The sequence below is a fragment of the Urtica dioica genome, chromosome 3 (genome assembly GCF_054948205.1).
Source record: "Urtica dioica subsp. dioica isolate 48M chromosome 3, U.dioica_male_clone48M_v1_H2, whole genome shotgun sequence".
Taxonomy (NCBI): Eukaryota; Viridiplantae; Streptophyta; class Magnoliopsida; order Rosales; family Urticaceae; genus Urtica; species Urtica dioica.
This window is the reverse complement of record NC_142758.1, coordinates 38,098,456-38,119,295: the sequence shown is the minus strand read 5'-3', so window position 1 is coordinate 38,119,295 and position 20,840 is coordinate 38,098,456. Positions and strand designations below refer to the sequence as shown.

The following is a 20,840-nucleotide window of genomic DNA, read 5'->3' as shown; positions in this document are numbered from 1 at the left end:
CATATAGGAAATTTGTTTCCTCTTTTTCTTTTGGCAAGTATCTTTTGGCAACTCTGTTTCTAGATTTTTCTTCACTTGTTCATGACAACATAAGAAAAACCCATTAAGAATTTTCAAGTAAAATTCTATAAAATGAAATTAATTCACAAGGCCCAATAAACTTTTTATGGCCGAGTCATTTAAGTCATCATATAACCATGTCAAAAAAAATATTGACATTCATTTCATTCTATGTCCAAAAAGACAAAATTACCCTTTAGACAATTTTCGTAAAACTTGTCTCGTTCTTGTTTTGACTTAGCATCTAGTTTAACTATTCCTACTCGATATGATTTGTGGCAGTGACCTCATGGATCCAAATGAACAAAGCTTGAGCTAAAATACTTGGACTCAAAAGTTCACAAACCTTTTCCAAGTTTAGCTTAATGTCAACTGACTCCACTAAAGAGTTGACACTGAGAATCTCTCGGTTCAAATGAATTTATTTTCTACTCAAGAATTCAAATAAATTCAAATAAATTGTGATGAGTGGATCCACTGAATATTATCTATGTTTACCCTTCATGAATATCATCAGCTAGTCGGGATTTACAAAATTACCATTTTACCCTTCAAGTTGTTATTTCCTCAACTCATTTGTTGCTTGTGAATAAGTTAGAAACAATGTATTGACGAGGAGCTAACAAGTCACATTGATTCATCCAAAAGAGTCATGACTCAATTTGGACACTGGCCATTTCATTTATTCACATTCCAAGGAACAAAGCATGAGGTTATATACATTGCATTTCAGCAATCTTGTAGATGAATTCCATATCTATGAGATCTTCACAAAGTTACTCATGACATCTTCATAACTTAGTACTTCACCAATAGGTCTTGTTAAGAATCACATAGTGAGTCCGAACTCTGACTTTCTCAAATGAGAATACGTAAGCTATGAAATGACATGTCTCATTTCAGGATTGAGGTAAGCATGATGCAATTCATACGTAGTGACTTCGAGACATAAAAGGTTAAATTGTTTGTTCTTATCTTGTCTCTAGATGTGCACTGCTCAATTCAGTACCTTCGGAAGATACCTAGATGAACTATAGAGTCTCAAACTCTCAATGTCCCATAACCAAACATCATAGATTCTCCTAACAATTATACTGAGATCAATAGTCCTTTGATCCTTAGATTGTGAATGTATTGTTTTAAGCAAACCATGAAGAGTTTGTTCATGCAAATCTACATTTGTCTCTTCATGTGTTGTTAGGTTTGTTTATGGACTAAAGACTAAGGTTTTATCATAAAGCTTCAGACAAGGAAGAATGAATGAACGTTTCAACTTTTATTAATAAATAAGCAATTACAAGCAAGAGTCTTCGTGAGACTTTATTACATCAAATGTACATAAGTAATGACTACAACTCTTCTTGTGGGCACCATTGTCAATAAGGTGTACATCACTTCGGTACCAAGACTACTTGTACCACAGCATGTTTCAATCTCATCACCACTAACTGTGATATCATTGAACATATATTTTTTAAGAGCTGTTATTGACCTATTTCCATTACTTGGTTATTAAGTTGTAGATCCTTATTGGTCGTGTTCATATTCAATATACATAGGACTCAAGGTTCTACTATATCCATAATAACTAAGTATCTCACTATTTCCATAAATCATCGTGTTTTAAAAATTTGTTAGATTTCTTGGAAATTGAGCATTGTCAAGGGACTAATGGTTAGCCCTTATAATGACAATGTCTTCCGCCTCGTCAGTCGAGCTATATATCTTATGTCAATAAGTATATTTGAGATAATATGGAAAGAGCTAGTTGTTTCTAAAAACCTAGGCTATAGAAACGGTCTGCTCAGTCAATTTTCTTGTGTCAGTCGTTGACACGTATTTAAGGAGTTACACATATCGATCATTCTTGCGATATCGATTTCATTCAATAAACTCTTAAGTGCAATCGAACTTAGTTTATTTCATTATTGGATCAACCTTTGTGAAGGTTTTAGTAGTTACACTACTTTGATCCATGTCATAAGTTTTTCATAACTTTATCCATAAGGACAGTTCAATAACTTCCTATTGGAAAATCCAATGAATTGGTTCGTGGTATCAGAAGAGTATCATCGTTGCTAATGTCTCTAATCAATGGCTCAAACCCCATTTGCACCAATAAGCTTATTTAAGTTTGAACGCTTTCATTAGATCCCTTCTAATCCATTAAGTCGAAGACTAAACTAGCAGATCTACTAAATTAGGTTTATGACATCTTTTAAGTTATTATTATCTTCATAATCATTTCTTTCATAGAGTGAAAGATATTGTTGATGGTATTGAGGTGACGAGGATCCTTGCAAGGATGCTCCCACTATTACATTAACACTGTTCATAAGGAAAATATCATTTTTCGTTGAGTTCTATCTATCGATTTATCGATGCATATGGTAAGGTAATTATCCTTCCACTCAAATTTTTCCTTGAATCCGACATTGTTTAGCAAGCTTATCAACATTTCGGTGCTCCATCAGATCTACTCCGCAATAAGAGAAGAAGTATACTCATGAATAATTATCCTCAAAACATGTTTAAGATATCTTTAATCATGAATTTTAAGGTACCATACCAATTTCTTGTTTTTCTCAAGCTCGGCTAAGTACAAAGGACAGGGCCTTCGGCAATGGCCTTCAATGTTTCAGTGGTTACATTTACCAATGTTTTCTTGCTTCTTATCTTTTCATTTCCCACTCTTCTTGAATTTTTTTCCATTCCCTCTAAGCGGGAGTTTTCCCCTTTGAGGTTCTAGGTCATGCCTTAGATGACTCAGCACCAGAAGTCCACTTCTTCTTGGTCATTTGTGAAGAACTCTTATCAGCATAATTTGCTTTGTTCTTCCCATGTCGAGTGATAGACTTGAAAGTCTGTAATTCATTCAACAGCTGAGACAGTCCATAAGTCAACTTCTTCATGATAGAGTTGGATGTGAACTATATGAAGTCACTCTAAAGGGAATTCAGGATTATTCCCACCTGAGTGACCTCATCCATCTGTGCTCCATGGAGTTCAGCCTCGGTGAAGTAGTTAGTCATTTTCATGACATGATCCCTCACCTGGGTTCCCACAGTCATCCTAATGCTAGTGCACTTACGGGTGAGCTCTATGCGGGCTTGCTAGCTTTGGATGCCAAACATTTCCTGCAGCGAGTCAAGGATTTTCACGGCAGTCTCCTTCCCTTTCATTTTTTTTTTTTGCAACGCATCAGATATGCTTGCGAGCATGTAGGCCATAGCTTTATTGCTAGCCATGGCCCACTTATCATAATCCTCCATTAAGTTCTTGGAGGAGTTAGGAGTAGGAAAGGCAGGTCTCCCTTCAGTGAGGATAAAGCGTATGCTTTCACTCACCAGCACGATGTTAAGATTCAACTTCCACTTCGGGAAGTTATCATCAGTGAGAACGTCTTTCGAAAACAAGGCTATAATAGGGTTCGACATGATTACTACAATTTATAATGGCAATTATTAGCAATATGAAAAGAAACAACGATCAAAAAAGTTAAAAATATAACATCGTAATGCATAAGCACGGGAAAAAAATACTAATCTCTAAAAAGACCCAGTTTTTATATTCCATGGTAATTTATCAATAGCCACAGTTCGTTTCACTAAGGTGACGTAACGGAGTGCAGAGAAAACGAGGACCATATCAGATTAGTAAAGCAATCGTGATTCATGCACATTCATATATATGCTTTACTAACTACCAGTTTTTTAGGAATCGTTGGCCATATGAGACAACCACCGGTCATCTCATAGCTTAGCCAGTGTGTGCTAGGGAAGCCTAGGTCAGACACGAGATCCACTTCTCCACATATCGTCAAAAATACACCTTGGTATTGGAATGCGCTTACACCTTCGGAAGAGAATGGACCACCATGTCTAAAATACCACCGGTCACGAGACGAGCCAGATCACCCTCACGGTGTTGTGTTAATGTTGGAGACCTTACAAACTCAAAATACTTTTAGTATTTTAATTTTCCTAGCATTAACATTAACCTAGGTGATCAACTCGAGTTAACTAAATCGTATTAAAAACTCGGGTGTTTCTATGCTACCCTTAAAAACATAAGTTTCGATATAGCTTAGTTATTAGGAATTTTGTGACATCTATTCTTGATTATCCTAATAGTATCCCTTCACGGAAAGCTTCCAATTGGGAGGGAAGATATTGTCTTTTATTAACCCCCCAGCTTAGCCTCTTATCGGCTTGGTGACAAAGTGTTAAATTCCGAGATTGTATATTTAGTAAATATTGTGTAATTAGTGTAGAATATTATTTCCTGTTTTATAGACCTAATTAGTTCCGATTATTCTAGGATATATTCTTTTTTTATTTCTTTCTTGATTAGTAGTCTAGGTTACTGTTTTAATGGGATTTAGTTATATCCTTGTACTCTATAAATAATTTCTATCGGTTAATGAGAAGATATTCATTCCGCATATTTTACCTCTGCTCTCACAAAGCTTTCCGATCCGTTCAACTCATTCATTAATTCACTGTCCTAATCCAATTAGATAATTTCAAATTAATACATGAAGGCCCATGACAACCCACGACACAAGATCCAAGTTATATCAAGCATGGCAAAGCAATTAAATAAACAAGCAAAGCAAGTAAGCATGGTTTTATTCAGTTTGATCGTATCCTATTTTACTCTTTATAAATAAAAAAGAGATAAACCCAATATCAAATTAGTTCAAGGATAAATTATGGGCTCATATCTATATCCCAAAAATAAATCAACATCAAATTATTTATTTTTCATTCAAACCGTTTAAATTAATCACTTGAACAAATCGATTAATAAGTAAACCATCTAGCTCAGATACCACTTGTTGGAAAACGAGGGGGTGTATCGGACACAAACGATTGCTCCGACACAACTCGTCGGTAAAGCACGTAGGATATCAGACACGAACAATTGCTCTGATACCACTTGTTGGAGAAGCACGAGCAGTACCGGACACGTACAATCGCTCTAATACCACTTATTGTAATTATGTTCTCACCTTGATAACCATATAAGTTGCAGAATAAATTAATTACACTAACAAGAGCTAATTAAATGTATGATTATCTAACAAGATCTAGATTTACTTTATTAATTAAATAATGAAAGCATTCAAACATGTCAAGCAACCAATAAGAACAACGAACAAGGTTCATAGAGAACTTACGGATTCGGCTCACGAACAGAAACTTCACTTTCTCAATCCGTCTTCAAACGCCTTGATCACCTTCTTCCAGATTTTAGATCCTCGTACTCCTCTTGATGACACCGTAGTATTCCGAAACGTAATCTCCGAACGAATAAAAAAAGACAGCGTTGGACCACACTCTTTAATCTCACACGATCAAGAAACAATGTTGTTTCAAGATCTTACTCTTGTTTTCTAAGAACGAAATAGAGTAATTCCAAGGGGGGGGGGAGAGAGAGAGAGAGAGAGAGAGAGAGAGAGAGAGAGAGAGAGAGAGAGAGAGAGAGAGAGAAAGAGAGAGAGAGAGAGAGAGAGAGAGAGAGAGGAGTCGGCCACACACAATGTTGGCGAATTTTTGGTCTTCTAAAAGCTTTTTTTTTCTTCTCATGAACCCATATTTTTAGTAGCGCAAATGATATATCCTTGATAGTTTCCAAAATATATTATCATTAATTTTTATTGTGTTAACACTAATGAATCAAAGTTTAGCCCTTGGATCTTATCTCATGAATCTTACTTTCTCTCTTAGCCATCAGATCAATATCTACAAGCTTTTATTTTATGTTTAAATAGAGAATATTTAATTATGAGAGAATAAAGGAATATCTTATTTCCTTTTAAATATAATTCTCTTCTCATATTCATGAGAGAGAATAAAGGACAATATTTTATTTCCTTTTAAATATTACTCTCTCCTAATATTCATGAGAGGGAATAAAGGACATTATCTTATTTCCTTTTAAATATTATTCTCTCTAAATATTCAAGAGAGGAAATAAAGGACAATATATTATTTCCTTTTAAATATAATTCTCTCCTAATATTATTGAGAGAGAATAAAGGACAGTATCTTATTTTCTTTTAAATATTATTCTCTCCTAATATTTATGTTAGGGAATAAATGACAATATCTTATTTTCTTTTAAATATTATTCTCTCTAAATATTCATGAGAGAGAATAAAGGACAATATCTTATTTTCTTTTAAATATTTTTCTCTCTCCTTTATTTGAACAACTAAAGAGAAAATATTGGTAAGTACCAATATGGAATAAACGAATTTTGACCTCACGGCCAAGAGGGTTGGATGCAAATCCCTTGTACCCACAAGCCTAAAATTTTGACTTCATCATTTGTGCAAGGCCCATTTTCTTAAAACCCTATTAATTATTTATTTACTTGGTCCAACAATAAACAAATAAAAAATTAATTAATTATTTACTTGATCAAACATTAAATAATTAATACTACCATAAATAATTATTTAATTATATAAATACCCATATTTCAGAATTGATATTTTCAATCACATTTACAGCTAGTGAGATTATAATAATGAAAACATATTATTATTAGAGGTTCTTTATTCGTCTTATCGAAGCCGAATCGGGGATTATGGACCTAGTAATAGAAATTAACAAATCCGATGAAAAGACGAAAAAGTCATTTCTCTTTTTCACCTCGATTTGTCTAATCTGTGTCAGAGTCTACCTATGTATGCCAAGACTGAACTCTCCTTTATACTAGAATTATATTTACTCATCTTGACGAGTGTCCACTGATCTAGTCTGTCCGCGATCAAGATCCTCGAGGTTCAACCCGTATCGAGAAAGGTCAATTAATCTGTTGTACCTATTTTCTACATATATACCCTAAGCATTATTGCTTCCCTAGCGAAAGATTCGTCCGAACGTACATACTTCGGATGTCCCGGCAATCTATCGGTTATGGAATCAACCCTTAGGTTAATGAACATTGACCTTCTTTTAGGAAAGCTGGATTTCGTATCTGTCAACCACTTCCCACTCGAATCATGCTCTGAAACTCCCAAGACATAAGTTGTGATTAGCATGATAGTAGCCTTTTAGCAAATGAGTCAAAGAGCGCGGTAACATGATCTAGTGTCCATGATCACTTCAGGATTTAGATCAAGTCTCACTGTGACCATCATAGCGACCCCGGTTAGTGTGTCGTAACGGTAGTTAAACGACACATCTACAACCATAGTATGTCCGGGTCGTGCACTTACCACAAGTGCAGAATGCTCGCACATCGTGATCAACCTTCACTAGTGATCCGCATATATGACTTTATATCCAGCTATCCAGGCATGTATCAATCATCGGCCATGTTTTAGCTCACCGCCCGAACTCAGGTGCCCAGCACATGACTCAATTTAATACGGAGGTTGCGGATGATAGTTGGTATTGATTCTAATATTCAGAGCTCAACTCACTAATCATATGATGCTAATAAAGTAAACCATTATTCTATTTAGTAATCATTTATAAAGTTTTCATTTTCTCTCATCCATCAGATCAGAATCTAGGATATCATGTTTCCTTATTTTTCTCCAATATATAAGGAATTTAGATATTTGAGAATATTTAGGACAATATCTTCCTTATTTAATGGAGAGAATATCTCTACCATTATTGTTCTCCTAGATATTAGAAATATATTCATTAGAAAGAATAAAGGGCAATATCTTATTCTTTATTTAATTGAAAGAGAATATATCAACTATTATCATTCTCTCTCTTATTTATTTTGTTACCATAAATCTAGCAACTTATAAAAGAGAAAATATTGGGTAATTAATGCCCAATGTAGGTGCCCAACTCAAGATCATGGGTCAAGGAATTTTCAAATTTTACAGTGTCCATGAGGCTCAACTTAAAACTCAATTAATTATTTACTTGATCCAACAATTAATAATTATTCAGAAAATAGACAAATTTTCGAATGAATGCTACTAAACAATTTACAGCTGTGAGATTGTAATAATAAATAATCTTCATTGTTACTAGACAGTTCTTATCCATATTTATCAGAGCCATTGGGGATTGGACCTTGTAACAAAAACTCGCACAAGTATTTTCTCTTTTTCAATCGATTCGTCAATCTAGGGGATACTCCACAAAATAATCCAAGACTGCACTCTTCTTATTACTAGAATTATATTTCATTCATCGTAAGAGGTCCACTGATATAGTCAGTAATATGACCTAGAAGTCCATGATCACTGCAGGATTTAGTTTAAGTCTCATTGTGATCATCATAGTGACCCTGGTTAGTGTATCGTAACGGTACTTAAATGACACATCAACAACCAAAGTCTGTACATGACGTACACTTACCAAAAATGTAGAATGCTCCCACAAAGTGATCAACTTTCACTTGTGTTTCACATATATGATTTTAGATACAGCTTGTTAGGAATTCTTGCCCACGAGAGATAATGAATAAATCATAAATGATTACTAAATAGAATAATGGTTTACTATATTAGCATCATATGATTAGTGGGTTGAACTATGAATATCATAATCGATAGCAACTATCATCTATAGTCTCTGTATTAAACTGAGTCACGTGATGGGAACCTGAGTTCGGACGGTGAGCTAAAACATGGTCGATGACTGATACACGCCTGGATAGCTGTATCTAAAGTCATATATGTGGAACACTGGTAAGGTTGATCACGACGTGCGAGCATTCTGTACTTGTGCTAAGTGCACGACCCGGACAGGCTTAGATGTGTCATTTAAGTACCGTTACGACACACTAACTGAGGTCACTATGATGGTCACAGTGAGATTTGATCTAAATCCTGAAGTGAACATGGACACTGGATCATGTTACCATGCTCTTTGACTCATTCGCTAAAAGGCTACTATCATGCTAATCACAGCTTATGTCTTGGGAATTTCGGAAAATGATTCAAGTGGGAAGTGATTGACGGATACGGAATCCAGCCTTCCTGAAAGAAGGTCAATGTTCACTGACCTAAAGGTTGATTCCAAAACCGATAGATTGCCGGCATTTCCGAAGTATGTACGTTCGAAAGAATCTTTCAGTGGGGAAGAAACAGTGCTTATGGTATATATGTATCAAAAAAAGTATAACAGATTAATTGACCTTTCTCGATACAGGTTGAACCTGGAGAATCTTGATCAGGTACTGACTAGATCAGTTGACACTCGTCACGATGTGTAAATATAATTCTAGTATAAATGATGGTTCAGTCTTGGCTTACATAGTGGAATATTTGACCAAGATTAGACGAATCGATGGAAAAAGAGAAAGGACTTTTTCGTCTTTTTCATTGGATTTGTTAAGATTCTATTACTAGGTCCATAGTCCCCGTTCCGGCTCTGATAAAGACGAATAAGAACTCTCTGCTAATAATAAATATTATTAATACAATCTCACAGCTATAAATTGTTTCGCAGCATTCATTCAAAAATTTATCTATTTGCCTAATTAAATATTTATTGTGGAATTAATTATTTATTGTTGGATCAAGTAAATAATTAATTGAATTTCAAGTTGGGCCTCCTAGACACTTTGAAATTCGAAGTTCCTAGGCCCATTAGCACTATGTTGGGCGCCTACATTAGGGTATTAATTACCCAATATTTTCTCCTTAATTAGTTGCTAGATTTATGGTAACTAATTAAATTAGAGAGAGAATAATAATGGTAGAGATATTCTCTCTCCATTAAATAAAAAAATAAGATATTGTCTTTTATTCTCTCTCATAATTAATTTTCTAATATCTAGGAGAATAATAATGGTAGAGATATTCTCTCCATTAAATAAGGAAATAAGATATTATCCTCATTATTCTCAAATATCTAGAGTCCTTAAATATAGGATAAAAATAAGGGAAATAAATATCATAGATTATGATCTGATGGATGAGAGAAAAAGTAGAATTTGTAGTCAAGATCCAATGGTTCATGCTTAACTACAAAATATGAAAGAATTATGGAGAATTAAATATCTCTAAGATCTTCCTAGAATATCCCATTTCTACCATTATAAATAGGGGTCTAAGAGGAAGCAAGATATACACTTTTGCAGAGGCAAATATTTTGCCCATCACACCTAGTGTGGACGAAATTCTCTCTCTCTCTCTCCATCTCTCTCGGAATTCCGTGATTCCATTTTCATGAACACGGTACGATCTGAAATCATAAATGAGAGTCGTAGTGAGATTCAAAGTGTGCCCACACTGTATTCTTGTACGTCCGGAGATTACGTTTCGGAAGACTAAGGTGTCATCAAGGCGAAACAAAGGAGATCCCGAGAGTTTCATAAACATCCCGGAGGGCTGATCATAGAAGACGACGCTGGGAGGCTGAGACGAGACGAGAAGAAGACGATGAGCTCGAGGAGATCCCGATTCAGAAGGCTTAAGGAGAAACACGTAAGTTTTCTAATAACTCGTCTCTTTATATTGGTTGCTTGACACATATACTCTCGTGGTTAAATTAATTAAACAAAACTAGATCTTGTTTTAATAACCATTAAATTGATTAGCTTAAGATAGCGTAACTAATTATTTTTCCGCACGGTTATTATGATAAGGTGAATAATCAACAACCCCTGGTGTCAGAGCGATTGTTCGTGTCTGATACCAACCTGGTGCTAACCCGTTGTTTAGCACCAACACAGCTATCCAAGCATGTACCAATCGTCGACCACGTTTTAGCTCACTGTCCGAACTTAGATGCCCAGCATGTAATTCAGTTTAATACGGAGGCTATAGATGATAGATGTTATTTATTCTCTTTATAAAACAACCCATTAATCATACATGCTATCGAATTCAATAATCATTCATGTGTATTTTATTATCTTCTGTGGGAAATATTCCTAACAATTACTAAACTTCACATATTACCTAATTAATAAACTTGAATTGTTAATTACTAGACTAACAACCAAATTAACTTAATTGTATAAATAACCACAAAACTAATTTAATTACCACAAATAACCACTAACCTTCCCCGACAAGGCCGCGGGGCTTCGATCGGATTGAGGCGACAGGGCTACAACGTGACGCGCAGTGAACACTCCAAGCTCGACGCGACCGGGCAAGGCATTGATCGGTCGAGGCGCTGGGTTGTCGACAACTTGCAAGACTGTCGGGAGAGGCACATGACGTCTGTCGGTGAGCTTGCGGGACTGTCGAGGCTACGAGGTGGGTTGTCGGGGCTAAGATGAAGAGAAATAGAGTGAGGGGCGGAGGGAATAGAAGTTGGTCGGAAAAAGGAAGAGAGAGAAAGAAAGAAAGAGAGAAAGGGGGGGATGAACTCACCGGTGGTGGTCAGAGAGAGAAGATGGTGCCGGTGGTGGACGCGGAGAGAGAGAGAGAGAAAGAGAGAGAGAGAGAGAGGGTGGCGTCGGTGGTGGTGATGGCCGTGGAGAGAGAAGATGGTGCCGAAGAGAAGGAAGAGAGATGACGGTCGGAGTAGCTGCATGGCCGGAGAGGTGGTGGTGGTGGTAGTGATGTTGGTCGGAGATTATGGCGTGGTGGAAACTCTGAGTGGTGGTGGTGGTAGTGGTGTTGGTCGGAGATTATGGCGTGGTGGACACTCTGAGTGGTGGTGGTCGGAGAGAGAGGACGGCGTAGTCGTGGTGGTCGTTGGAGAGAGAAGACGGCGTGGTGGTGGTCGTCGTCGTTAGAGAGAGAAGACGGCGTGGTGATAGTGGTGGCCGGAGAGAGAGGACGGCGTAGTGGTGGTGGTCGTTGGAGAGAGAAGACGGTGTGGTCGTGGTGGTCGTCATTAGAGAGAGAAGACGGCGTGGTGATAGTGGTGGTCGCGCGGATAAGATGGCGGTGGTGGGGGAGATTTGGTGGTGTACGTGGTCGGAGAAGAGAGAGAGAGAGAGAGAGAGAGAGACATGAGGCAGAGATGTGAAAGAAGAAGAAAAACAAATCGCGTTTATAATGCCTGACCTAGATTAGAAGCGACTAGTCGCTTCTAATTTATAGGTCAGACAAAACGACGTTGTTTCGTAAAAAAAAATTAAAATAGATGGCGGAGAAAACAACGAGCCAAAAATTTCAGATGTTTAGAAGCGACATTTAGACTAGTCGTTTCTAAATGTAACATAACTCAAAACGACGTCGTATCGTGTTAACACCTGAAAAATTTGGCGAAGAAAACTAGTAAATCAAAATTTTGAGAGATTAGAAGCGACATGTCGCTTCTAATGTCGCCTCTAATTGCGGGAAAAATATAGAAGCGACAAATGTCTCTTCTAATCTCAAAAGTGTGACTTTTCAAGATAAAACATTTGTATTTTCGTGGAATAGCATTGAAGCGACTAGTCACTTGTAATGTACACATGTCGCTTCTAAAAAACTGTGTCGCTTCTACAAGTTATTTTGTAGTAGTATGTCGGCAAGGCTCTTAAAGTTTGGCAAAGGAGAAGATGGGAAGCTCTAACTCGAGAAGCACTTTTTGTGAGAAAGGGCTCAAAGAGATTCAAAGACGAGGCCGTGGGCTTGATAAGGAGGAAAAACTCTTCGGGCGGAATTAGGTGACATTGAGCGGGCCAAAGAGAAGGTGTGGCGTCAAATCTCTAGGAGATTTGACTCAAAGATGGGGAAGCCAATACGAAATTCTTCCACACAACCACGTTCGTTAAAAGGAAAAGAAATTACATCAGGGGAAGAAAGGATGATATTGGTGTTTGGCTCGATAATCGGAAAGATATTGGTGATTTCCCTCACCAAAATTATTTGGAGCTTTTTACCTCTTCGAATCCGGAGTTCCCCGAATACCTTGAGGGTTTGATTCTCCCTATCCTTGAGGATGAGGAAAACAATGAGATTCGCGGGAGTTCCGACCGACAATGAAATAAAGGAGATGGTTTGGAAAGTTCACCCTCTTAAGGCCCCGGGACCCGATGGCTTACAAGGGGTCTTCTTTCGGAAGTTTTGGGGGATCATGTATAAGGATCTTATGGAGTTTGTCAAAGAATTCTTTCAGAAGGGTAAACTCTTGAAGAAGATAAATTTTACGCATATTGTCTTGATCCCTAAAACCGGAGGGGCGGACGCTTTTGAGAAGTTTCGACTGATTAGCTTGTGTAATTTTTGTTTCAAAGTGATTACCAAGATTTTGACGGCGAGACTCCGGACGTTCTTAGATACTTGTCGTTTCAATCGGTATTTGTCCCAAGTAGATGGATCGCGGAGAACACTATCCTTGCTAGGGAAATTTTCAACAAGATGAAGAAAAAGAAAGGTCAAGAGAGCTTGGTGGGAATTAAGATTGATATGAGCAAGACTTATGATAGGCTTGAGGAGAAGTTTATTCTCCATGTCTTGAAATGCTTCGGCGCCTCGGAGAAGATTATTTATTAGGCTTATTGAACAATGCATTTCGATGGTCTCCGGAGCCATTCTTCTTAATGGGGGCCCGCTCAAGATTTTTAGGCCGGCCTGAGTCTTCGCCAAGGTGATCCGCTCTCTCCCTACCTTTTTATTATTGCTTCCGAAGTCTTGAGTAGGTTGCTTATGGAGGAGGAGTGGCTTTGGAAATTTAATGGGATTAGCTTGGGGTCGAATGTCCCTGCTATCTATCACCTCATGTTTGCGGATGATAGGATCTTTTTTGTAATCCGAATGAGGAAAATGTGATAGGGATAATGAGATGCTTGGAAAAGTATGAGAAGTGGTCGGGTCAACGTGTGAATATCGACGAGTCGGGGGTCTTATTTCCAAGAATTGTGACCAGGAGATTTGCGAGGGGATAAGTGTTATGTTGGGGATGGAAGAGTGTGAGAAGGATATCACGTATCTCGGGAATCCGCTCTTCATCGGGAGAAACAAAACGAAGAATTTTGAGGCTCTCAAGAAGAAGATCTTCGGCTGCATTGAGGGGTGGATGGAAAAATCCATCTCGAAAGCATGTAGAACAACACTTATCAAGTCGGTGGTGCAAGGTATTCTGTCGTATGCTATGTCCACTTTTCATCTTCCCAAGACTTTTTGGCTTGCTATTGAAAAGGCAACGAGACAATTTCGGCAGGTCGGTGAAGTTTTGGGGGGCTGGTGTATGGCTCTTGTTGCTTGAGAAAGGATTTGTCAACCGAAATCTCACGAAGGGTTGGGGTTTAGAAAGCTTAAGGATTTAAACAAGGCATACCTGGCTAAATTGGTCTGGTTCCTGGCTACTAAACCGAACCTGTTTTGGGTCCGTATTTTGAGGGATAAGTATTGTAGAGGCCGTAATTTTCTTAACCATGAGATGAAAAAAAAAGTTTCTTAGATGGGTGGAGAGAAATTAACTCACTGAGGAGCTTCATGAAGGACAATTCCTTCTACATTATTGGGGACAGAAAAGCTACTGAAGTTTTTGGGGATTGCTGGCTTAGATCGGGTAAAGTCAGAGACTGGCACGTGGAGCTAATCATCTATTGAAAGTGGCGGATCTTTTCGCGCCGAATACACGATAGTAGGACCCAGGTCATGTTAATACTCGACGAATTTGAGACCAGAGCCTCTGGAAGATAAGATAATCTAGAAGAATTCAGATTCGGGGGTTTTTAGCATCAAATCGGCATACTTGGAGCTGGCTGGAACTTCCTTCAATCCTAAAGACAAGATCTGGAGTTGTATTTGGCGGGAGAAATTTAATGAGCGTTACAAAGTCACTCTGTGGAGATTGGGTCGCGATTGTTTCCCGCTGGCGGCGAGACTTCCTGGAGTTGTGTCGAGGACGAACGGGTTATGTCAGATTTGTGGACGAGAGGTTGAGACCCTAGATCATGTGTTCTGCAATTGTAACGTGACCGTGAGGTTATGGTTCGTGGCAGGGTTAAGGAAAGTGTGGAATGTGAGCGTGTCGAGGTCTGGGAAAGCTATTCTGGAGGAAATCCTTAACGATAATACTCAGATTAAGAGAAGATTGAAATTGAATGCCTATATTCACAGGGCCCTGGCGATTACAGAGGTGGTTTGGAGGAATTGGAATGAACAAGCTCTTTAGAGGGTCTAAAACACCGTTTAATATCTTAGTGGATCTTGTTGAGCATAAGGAGTTGACATCGTAGCAAGTGAAAGCTATAGCGCGGAGATCACTGACGACATGAAAGTGAGCAGGCCTAGCACGTGGCTGAAACCGAGAAGCGGAATCATAAAGATTAATAGCGACGCTTCTTTCTCGATTAAGGGCACTCTAGTGTGGATGCTGCGCAGTAAAATCGAGGCTCATTCAGCGATAGAAGCTGAGACTTTGGGGTTGTTGTTGGCAATGAACTTAGCAAGTTTAGAAACCACCAGAATATATTTATGAGAAAAGTTTGTCCTAATTGGTCTTGTCTCACTCAAGATTCAAATTCTGGGGGTGGGTTTTGAAAAAATTCAATTTAATTGGGTTCGGAGGGTTTGTAACAAAGTAGCTCATTCTCTTTGTATCTGGGCTAGGGAATCCATTGATGTCGGAATTTGTAATCTCAGGAAGGTCACGCCCCTTGTGCGGGACGCGATTTCAGAGAAAGCCGACATTATATGTGGAAAGGGGTGTGCTTCCCTTGTCGCACATTTTAAGTGGATGGGAAGGTTTTAGACAGCCCATTTTATATATATATATATAAAAAAAGAGACTTTTGATCGTCTGTTTAGACATAACCAAAATTCGGGGGAAAATAATTAAAAAAAAAAAAAAAAAAGAGCCTGTCCATATCATATGATATTTACGGTACAAAAATAAGTCTTCTGAAGTGAACTATATAGTTTTCTACGTTTAGTGACACCAAACTAACACGCCAATAACAGGACTCGGCCAATCAGCTCAAGAGGGAGAGATTTTTGTTTTCTACAATCTCTAAGGTTCAAATACCATGTCTTGATTATGGTTAAAATGCGCCCTCAGACCCAATAACACCCAATTGGGAACCAACAGCAAATCATACCAATCCGCCAATATGTTATCATGAAACCAAAATCTGAGTGAATACGTCAAAACCTTTAAAACCTTCCCAACATACGAAGAGATTTCGTGAGTTCGTTGTAACCTTAGCGGAGCTGCTTGTGGTCGGGAATAGGATGCAGCCAATCTTCTACGTAAAAATAAACATGAAATATGCTTTATTAGTAAAAGAATATGTAAAACATCGGACCAGCACGAAAGGGAATAAAAAGGGAATGAGAATGAGAAATTACATCATGCTTCGATGTCTGTCATTCCCAACAACATGGAACTTGGATCATTGGTTCCTAGCAGCGGCATATATTCCGATCCTCTCACATGAACACTAAAGCAAGCTACAGAAAGAATCCATATTAAAATGAGACCAGTTCCATCGAAATTACCAGATCAGATGTGAAATCAAAGCTACAAGGATTAGTGATTTTACAGCGTAACATGAAATATCTTATTTTCTGATTTGTAGTTTGGCCAACTAAGAAAAAAGTCTCATGTAATTCTTTATATTCTGCCCATTCTGTTGACAAAAAAAATAGAATTTACAGATGGCACTGATTGATTTACCTTGTCCACATATTCGCCGTTAAATCAATGACTTAAGCAAAAAAAAAGACCACACGGAATCATACACGCCAAGAAGATAAATATATATATATATATATATATATATATATATATATATATATATATATATATATATATATATACTCGGAATTGTCTACATTTTATAGTTGGTGTCAACAAACCAAAACATACAAGAATTAAGAAAATGATGTTTTAAAATTGTACCATTCTCAATCTTGGTAACACTTTGAAGCATTACTTCCATCTTTTTTTTCATATCGTGGTCCTCATCCATGCTCGGAACCACAAGCGTTAGCTCACGGTATATTTCACGCACAAACTTGCAAATCTTTTGCGCATATTCAACTTCTCCATCGGAGATACGACCTATTGCCATGCGCATCAGTTCTCCTGTCAAATCAGCAAGCTGGGGGAAAAAAAAAAAAAAAGAAGAAGAAGAAAAAAGAGAACACGTTCGATGAGTTAAATTACTGAAATGGCAAAAATTATTAAAATAAGGCTCAAATGTTGTGCCATCTGCAAGCCTTATCTCAAATTCGATTTCTATTACAACAAAATAAAAATTAAATCATACAAAATTTAGAAGTACACACACTGATTCCCAAGTATTACTTTATCACAAGTGGCCCAACTTTTCAAACGAAAAATAGCAGCACCAAAAACAAATTCAAATACAATCCACCATTGTAAAACGAAAAGATAATATGATAGTTCTAAGTATTTAAAAAGTACTATTTTCCATTGGAGATGCTCTTATACAAGGAAACTAGAGAGTATATCTTATGCATCTTTATGGGTACTAGTGACCATGACCTAGTAAAGCGTCTATATTAACAGCACCAAGAGATTCAGTTAACAGTTCAGGTAATTACCCCCAACAGATAGTCGAGGATATTGATCTGCAAAGGCGCAATAGACGGATCACTAAGAGGCAACAGCTTAGAATTCATCTCATCGAGATGCAAAAGAGTCCCAGCTCTGCAGAACCTACAGAACGTCGCAGCTTCAACGTATTCTTGTACCTGTAGAACGACCCCAAAGCTAATCACACTCACACGATTACTTGTAATAATAAAAAAGAAAAAAATAGAAAATAACAAGAAACCAACCCCGGGAGAGTAGGATCGTCGCAGCTTCCAAAAATCGGTCCCTTGAAGTTCATTGACTAATCTGGACATATACTGATCCACCACAGCAGCCAAGTCCTTTTCTGCTTTGTCCAGAACCTCATCTCGGTTGGATTTACTAAGTCTGTTCTAGGATAAAAACAAAAATTAAGGGCATGCCAGAGAACATAAGCTTAACTTCTTTATAATGTAAGAAATTGTCGAGGCAAACTAAGACACAGGCCATAAAAACTTTGGAGTGAAATTCTAAACTAAATCTATTTGAATAGGTAACTGCTTGGACAATGAAACCCTACGAAGCTAAATTGCAAACACGCAGGGAATATCAAGAGCACAACTAGAACAATTTGCGTTTATACCTGTGCACTTGAAATATGACTTTTTTGCTGTTTATGGTGATATCACGGCTCACCTTTACCACTCTTTCCCGTTTGTCATTCTACAAAAAGAACACACCAGTCAAAAGGCTCCAATTAATCATCTTTCATCGGAACCCTAGTTCTGAGCTAAAGCAAAAGTCGAGGTTCTTACGAGGGAGTTTAGATACTCGGCGTAGCCGGAGAAGGCGTCGGAAATGGATGACGTGGGCGCGGCGGTGGCGATTGTCCTGGGTCTCTTGGCGGTGGTCTGAGACTGAGACACAGTCCCTGAAACTGTGGACGCAAAGCAGCGATGAGAGAGAGAGAGAGAGAGAGAGAGAGATGGTGCAAAGACTTACATTGTTGTTGGAGGCTGTGAGGCTTGGACGCCATGGGAGAGGAGGAATGTGAAAGTAAGAAGAGTCTGTGAAGCGTTCGACCGACAAAGGACATTACTCTCCTACACACACTACTGCTCTTCAAATTAAACCCAACCCAACCCAACATATTTAGCCCAAAACAAAAAAAATTGACAAAACTAATACTAGAGTTTGGTGAGAGAAATAAATGAGGAGATTGACATTAATAATACTAAATGAATGTCACTTATCAAATATAGCTCAAAACCCAAAATTTGACACATATAGTACCTAGTCCAATGAGTAAAGACTATTATACCCTCAAAATTCATTTAAACCAAAAATCCAAACCAATTCCCACTTCATCTTCTTCACTCTGTCAGATTAAAACCCCACCCAAACACACCTCTTCTTCTTCTTCACTGTCTCTGTTTGGGGGTTTTCCGATCTCTTGATGGGTCTCTGCACTTCGAAACCCTCGCAACGCGACTCTTCTCTCTCCTCTCCCTCCGATTCCAAGCCATCTAACACTATCCTGGACGATAATGGACTGCGATCCGGAAAGAAATCGCCATTCCTTCCTTTCTACAGCCTAGCCTAGCTCACTACCTTTTCCAGCGAAAATCCTCCTCTCCGACGAGAACTCCAACGATGGAAACCCCGGCCACTTCGACGAGGAGGCTCTTCAAGCGGCCATTTTCGCCGCTATCTCCGGTGAAGCACCTGAAGGCGGTGTTGGCTCGGTGGCACGGCGCGGTGAAGCCAAGCGCGGGCGCGACGGCGGAGGGGAGCGACGGCGGTGCTCCGACGGCGTCGGGGGTCAAAGTCATCCCCAAGGCTAAGGTAATCAACTCTCTCACTTCACTTTCTTACACTAATTGGAATTTTTTATGCGACGATTTGTATTTCTCGTTACTGAATTCATCTTGATTAAAATGGATAAGTTTAAAACTGTTGTTTGGCAGATTTCTGTAAAAATGAATTATTTATTTTTTCAAAGTTGGATAGTCAATTACGAAGCTCTTGTTCATTGCGAGAAAATTGGTTATAAGGTCTCCCATGGAAATAGATGAGTTATGAGTTGGAATCGCTACTAGATCCAACCATAGAAAAGTTGTATTTATGTTATTGAATTGTTCTTGATTGTTTTGTGGAAAGATTTATCCGTATACGATGGAAAAGTTTGAAACTTTTTTTTGGGTTATTTTCGTGTAACTTATTATTTAATCGATTGTGAAACTCTTGTTCGTTAGTTCGTTCATTCATTGTGAGAAAATTTTGGCGGCAGACGACGTCTTCCATTGCGATCGAAGACGTAAGAAGAGAAGTGAAGATATTGAGAGCTTTGAGTGCGCAAAATAGGAATCTCGTTATATTTTACGACGCCTTTGAAGACAGTGAGAATGTTTACATAGTCATGGAGTAAGCTCTCACTACCAGAAATTTGGCCTCTAACTACTGCCGAACGCTGTAGTCATTTTAAATCCACTACAGTTTACTGACTGTCATCTATTGCACTGGAGTCTTATCTCTTTGATTATGACTCCAGTGTTTGGCCGTAGTGTATCTGTTTTATAAGACTGTAGTTAAAATATATAACTACATTGTTTAGATGTAGTCTTACTAGTGGCATCTATAAATACTACATCGTTATGCTGTAGTTATATAGAACTCAATTTCTCAAATCCGTTACTAAATAATCCCAAATCGAGCAACAAAGCAATGAGACCTCAAATAAACCACAAATTTCTAAGACATTAACCCTAAATTTCTCAAATCCGTTACTAAATAACCCCAAATCGAGCAACAAACTATGAAACCTTAAATAAACCCCAAATTTCTATGACATTTTACCCTAAATTTCGCAACTCACAAATAAGCCCAAATTGAGCAACAAAACTGATGAAGAACGGAAAAAAAGCTCATACCGATTGAAGACGACGACGTTAGGATTATGACTGGAAGACCTAGAACAAGGTTTTTAGGGTTGTGATGTGATGTCGAAGAAGTTTTTATTGGGTTGTGATGTGTCGCCGGCAAAGCTGCGACGGTGGTCAATGTTGGGTGGTGTCAGTGATGGTGGTCAACGAGAGTCAAGTTCTTGTTCGAATGTTTTTTTTTTTTGAGCAATATTAGATATGGTAATAAATGTTTCAGGTGTTTTAGTTCCTCGTGTTGTGTACTAGTATATGTGAATATTTCCAATACTTAGTCATTTTTTCTTACTTTTCATATGGGTGGGAAACCAATTTTGTTAGTGGGAAATTTCCCTCCCACACTCAAATAGTAAAATTTTGTTAATTTTTTATATTTTAAGTATTATAACTCCTTCTTTACCTTTGACTGTAGTGTAAATGTGCCAAAATTTTGTGGGAAATTTCCCTCCATCTAAAAATGGTGAAATTTTGATCA

At 38.0% G+C, this 20,840-nt stretch overlaps 1 protein-coding gene across 2 annotated transcripts; it reads right to left on the bottom strand.

Annotated features, from left to right (window-relative positions):
• Positions 1 to 15,729: 15,729 nt before the first annotated feature.
• LOC149402729 (Translin family protein) lies at positions 15,730 to 18,560 on the bottom strand. Of its 2 annotated transcripts, none has more exons than XM_089608154.1 (8): positions 18,429 to 18,560; positions 18,242 to 18,363; positions 18,070 to 18,149; positions 17,693 to 17,834; positions 17,456 to 17,605; positions 16,788 to 16,989; positions 16,235 to 16,336; positions 15,730 to 16,131 (listed from the first exon to the last, which is right to left on the bottom strand). In XM_089608154.1, the coding sequence occupies exons 1-7, from the start codon at positions 18,520 to 18,522 to the stop codon at positions 16,236 to 16,238; spliced, it is 891 nt and encodes a 296-aa protein (XP_089464280.1). In that variant the 5' UTR covers positions 18,523 to 18,560; the 3' UTR covers positions 15,730 to 16,131; position 16,235. The 2 variants fall into 2 exon arrangements, with proteins under 2 accessions (XP_089464280.1, XP_089464281.1); XM_089608155.1 differs by having other exon boundaries at positions 15,730 to 16,128.
• Between the last annotated feature and the right edge of the window lie 2,280 nt (positions 18,561 to 20,840).